Source organism: Anarrhichthys ocellatus, unplaced genomic scaffold, assembly GCF_004355925.1.
Source record: "Anarrhichthys ocellatus isolate YVR2014 unplaced genomic scaffold, GSC_Weel_1.0 scaffold9, whole genome shotgun sequence".
Classification (NCBI taxonomy): domain Eukaryota; kingdom Metazoa; phylum Chordata; class Actinopteri; order Perciformes; family Anarhichadidae; genus Anarrhichthys; species Anarrhichthys ocellatus.
In genome coordinates, this window is record NW_022280039.1 from 3,988,119 (window position 1) to 3,992,887 (window position 4,769).

The 4,769-nt window shown below is 38.4% G+C and overlaps 1 protein-coding gene across 1 annotated transcript in view; it reads left to right on the plus strand.

Annotated features, from left to right (window-relative positions):
- Window positions 1–4,007, plus strand: part of tmc2b (transmembrane channel-like 2b) — an 11,152-nt gene extending 7,145 nt beyond the window's left edge. The window contains exons 15-20 of the mRNA XM_031848856.1: window positions 157–224; window positions 473–712; window positions 1,316–1,441; window positions 2,387–2,465; window positions 2,592–2,721; window positions 2,869–4,007. Of these exons, the coding sequence (XP_031704716.1) occupies window positions 157–224; window positions 473–712; window positions 1,316–1,441; window positions 2,387–2,465; window positions 2,592–2,721; window positions 2,869–3,095 (870 nt within the window). The 3' untranslated portion in view covers window positions 3,096–4,007. The remainder of the gene's footprint in view (window positions 1–156; window positions 225–472; window positions 713–1,315; window positions 1,442–2,386; window positions 2,466–2,591; window positions 2,722–2,868) is intronic.
- The last annotated feature ends 762 nt before the right edge of the window (window positions 4,008–4,769 follow it).

The following is a 4,769-nucleotide window of genomic DNA, read 5'->3' on the forward strand; positions in this document are numbered from 1 at the left end:
GAGAGAGAGAGAGAGAGAGAGAGAGAGAGAGAGAGAGAGAGAGAGAGAGACAGAGACAGAGAGAGAGAGAGAGAGAGAGAGATAGCAAATGCCAAGTGATCAAGCTGGTTCTTATTAATTTATTTGAGCATGATAATCATATTGTGTTGATTCCAGCCTTCATATGGGGAGTTTGACATCAGTGGAAATGTGCTGGGGCTTGTCTTCAATCAAGGAATGATATGGTGAATTACTTCTTATGCTTCTGTCACAAATGTGCTAATGATTAACAAAAAAGTGAGTGTGGAGTGGCTATCTCGACATATAATTTGTATTATTTGTTTGACTGTTAACTGTTGCAGAGGAACTCAAATTAATGACATTAAATCATAAATAAGAATACTCAGCTGACTTCTTTCCTTTATAAATGATTAGTTAAAAGCTGGCTGATAATTCAGTATTTTTTAGACAATGTTTCTGCTATTTTCCTCAGGATGGGAGCATTTTATGCTCCAGGTCTGGTGGGTCTGAACATTTTGCGTCTCCTGTCCTCGATGTACTACCAGTGCTGGGCAGTGATGTGCTGTAATGTTCCTCATGAGCGAGTTTTCAAGGCCTCGCGGTCCAACAACTTCTACATGGGCCTGTTGCTGCTTGTGCTGTTCCTCAGCCTGCTGCCGGTTGTCTACGCCATCATGACCTTGTCCCCGTCGTTTGACTGTGGACCATTCAGGTCAGTAAGAGATGGAGACAGTAGGACTGATATGGTATACAATGTAGTGAAATGAATTCAATTTACAAAGTTAGATTGTTCATAATGAGTTATTCTGCAGGTGATGTAATGAACATAATGTATCTATCTGAAACTATTTAAAACCTATGGAGTTTATTTATCCAAATGCACTGTTTGTTTTTAGAAGCCTACTTTAATATATACAGTGTCAGTCTGTCAGTTGCTCGTTCTCAGGTTTGGGGAGTATTGAACTACATCTAATTAAACTAGTCGTTTAAATACATTTTGCAGCTTGCTGGCATATTAATAATTGTGTATCGTGATTCAAGTAGTTAAATTACTTTTTAGCTTTTTTTGTCTAGTTAACACAAAATACAAACAATTTTGGGGCATGAAACAAAAGGAATGATTTTTTAATGTTTTATTTTACCATTGCTTCGCTACTTTGATTAAACCCCCTTTGACCAGCCTTGCACACTTGAGAGGCACTCAAGTACATTTGTGCCTAAACATGCTAACACTGTCTCACATTTGCAATTTGGTGGTCACTTTTTATTGATACACAACAAACATTGTTGCATTTGATCCAACTTTTTCCCCCAGTGGCCAGGAGAGGATGTATGACGTGGTCATGGAGACTATAGAACAGGATCTACCGTCCTTCCTATCGAACATTTTTTCATATGCCACAAACCCTGGACTCATCCTGCCTGCTGTCCTCCTCATGTTGTAAGTATTATTCAAATATCAACTGAAAAACACTGTGCTGCATCTGCTAAAAAGGCTTATGTATCTGTGGTGGGAATCAGCACAAATGTCCAGAAAACTCAAATCTGAAAAGGAGAGAACGGATGAACAAGCAACCAGGGACTTGCTGGATTCATTTTTTAGGGATGTCATGACAACGGTTGTACTACTGGTATTTTGTATACGTGGAGTTGAGGGTTAACTGATAACTCTTAAGATCCAAATTCTGTAAAGTATCAGATAAAACAGAAACCACAGAATAATTTTGATTGGTTACTGTAATAAAGCTTTTATTCGTTGATGTCACACTTTTATTATTAAGCTGACATATAACTAGTATCTTAATTACTCAAAATATAATGTGACTAAAAATGGCATATTTTCAGTTTCGGCAGCCAGCTGATGCCAGTGAGCCAACCACTTTTAAAAATGAGTGTATGGACATTATAAAGTATGTTCTGAACTTCTGTTTTTCAAAGAAATATTTATAATTCTGTAAATTGACTGAAGCCTTCCGCACACTGTCTGTATATTGGCATATACAGAAGTTTGATGTATTTATAGCTTTTCTGGTGGCATAACAATTTGGCTGCTCGAAAATGCCTATCCCGGTCAAAATTGGTTGCAAAGCATGCAACTCTGTATGCCGTCTCCCTCTGTCATTTCTATACTACCACAGGGGGGCACCCCAGTCAGAGTCAAACATTTTTAAATCCTACACAATGTCTTAACTTTATACTTACTTTTTGGACCTGAAATAGTCAATTATATACATATTGTCTAAAAATGCAAGAATCAATGTGTGTAACTGTAGAAAGTAAAGTCATATAACTTGTAGGGCGTGACCTCAGTATCTGCTGACCTGTGTTTGAAGCCTGACTGTGGTCTCAGCTGTTGTACTGTTTACAGACTTCTTATGCACAACAGGTTGGCCCTCTACTACCTGAATGCCGTGTCAAAGGGATACCAACAAGCAAACATGGACCTTAAAAGGAAGATGAAAATGGTGAGTATGAGCGTTATCTTGTTATGCCCAAGTTCTGTTTTCTTTCCTTGTTTCCCACATTTTTCAATATTTCACTTGGTGTTCAAGATTTAATCAAACACAGGACTGTCTGGGTTAACACTTTAGGCGCGAGACGAAGAGAAGAACCGCAGGAACAACAAGGACAGCACTAATCAAGTGATGAAAGACTTGGAGGACCTGCTGCCAAATAAGTCTCTAATACCGCCTCCCATCAAGGAAGAGCCCCCCCCACCTGGTACACACACACACACACACACGCACACACACACACACACACACACACACACACACACACACACATATTCCTTTATTGCACATACTATCAGACACTCTGCACCCGACTGTCCTCACCACTCTTTTTGCTCTCCATCTGTCTTCTAAGATGTTGTAATCGCGAAGGGCAGCAAGTCTCCCAAAATTAAGCCAGGTGCAGCGGCAAAAGGGGTAAATCTGCAAAAGGATGTGTCACTGGCTGCCCCAAACCCCAGAGCTCCAGTGACCTATGCCCCGGGGCCAAGAAGAGGGCCTCCTGGGAATGCCAGGGGACCTCATCCTGGGCCTGGTAGAGGAAGAGGTCGGGGTGGGCCTCCAAGGCGACATGAGTCATGATTCATGGACTAAAACCTAGTCTGTTAACACTGCAACTGCAATCACAGTCATACTGTATATGGAGGGTGCCACTAGAATATCATATCTTAAAATGCTTTAGATGTAACTGATTGTCTGAGAAAAATACATTCATTTATTAACAGCTACTTTCCGCCTCCGATGAAAAGCTTATGACTAGTGTTTCAAACATGCCAAATACTTAATCGAGTATAATTAACCATTGAAAAGTCTATAATTAATGCAATAGCATACTACAGCATCCACAGTCAAATCCCTTCATGTTCTGAGATTGGAGGTGGAGATGAGTTTGGACTGTGTGGAAATTAAATGACACAGACATGACTGTTATATCTGTATTAATAGCAGTACTACAGCAAAATGTAAAAAAGAAAAACATGATCATGTTTACTGCATTGCAATCCATGTAATGTTTACTGGTTCATAATATGGGTCAACAGTTTTATGGATTTCATTTGGAAATCCATGTAAATATTATGTAAAATGTCTTTCTATTTTTTGTATGACAACTATTAAAATAATTCTTTTCTGGCAAAGTGCTATTGAAGAAACAGGTTATCTTGATACACATGACAGACAATAATAGAGAACATGCTGTTCACTAAACTGTAGAATACATCTGAGATAGTACACCATGGGAAAACATAGACAAATGAAAGTCAGTATTGTCACAGAAATATAAAGAGAAAGAGACACAACATTGACAAGAAGTTGTAAAAGTAGGTATATCTTAGGAGAAATGACAGGAGTAAATGTTGATGGAGTGACACCGACGATGCCTTCAAAATAACCAGGTACAATACGATTATTGCAAAATGTGTTTGGAGGATCTGAAGCTGTGTGGTGGCAAAGAATTAAAGAGAGGAAAAAGTAAGTCCTGTGATTTGATGTTATTATGAGTTCTTCTGTGAGATTTTGATGGTGACTGCCTTGACTTCTGTGTACTCCTGAAGAGCATATTCCCCCTGAAATAAAATAAAAAGCGCCACTGATTATGTAAGGAACATTACATGAGCAATAGTTACCAGTAGAGTTGCAATGTTACAAGTACCGAAGTACCAACCTACATGTAGCTGTGTTGTGGACACATAAACATTGAGTATAAAAGGCTGTTGCCATGTTTGTAGTAGCAGCAAGGACATCATTTCCTCTGGGGATGGGCTCACATCTCAAAATCCTATTTTGTCCCACTCACTTTTACAGTTTCCGATTAATTCACTGAAATAACTCATCATCAGTGGGTCACCATCAGTTACCATCAGTTATTATGTGTACAGTGCACTCACAGCACTAAATTTGACAAACAGTTGCAATTAATTGCCAGATTCCCCCCCCCCCCCCAATTTTTCATGTCAAGCAACAGACCAACTGCTCTGCCTTCTTGGTGGAGGTTATCGTGGAGGTTATTGTGTATATGTATTATTTTGCTGTTTTTATTTACATATAATTCAGCTAAAATATATGCAAGCAATTATCTTCAATCAAAGATAATGCAGCAAAGGGTAGAGCACTTTAAATAAATTACAGAAATACAACATTATTTATTGAGTTTTTAAATAAATTTGACACTGGAAATAAAGAAATGTATGTGGCTTTTATTTTTGATAACCAATTCAATCATATTATATTATCAACTAGATGAAAAAAATAATATAA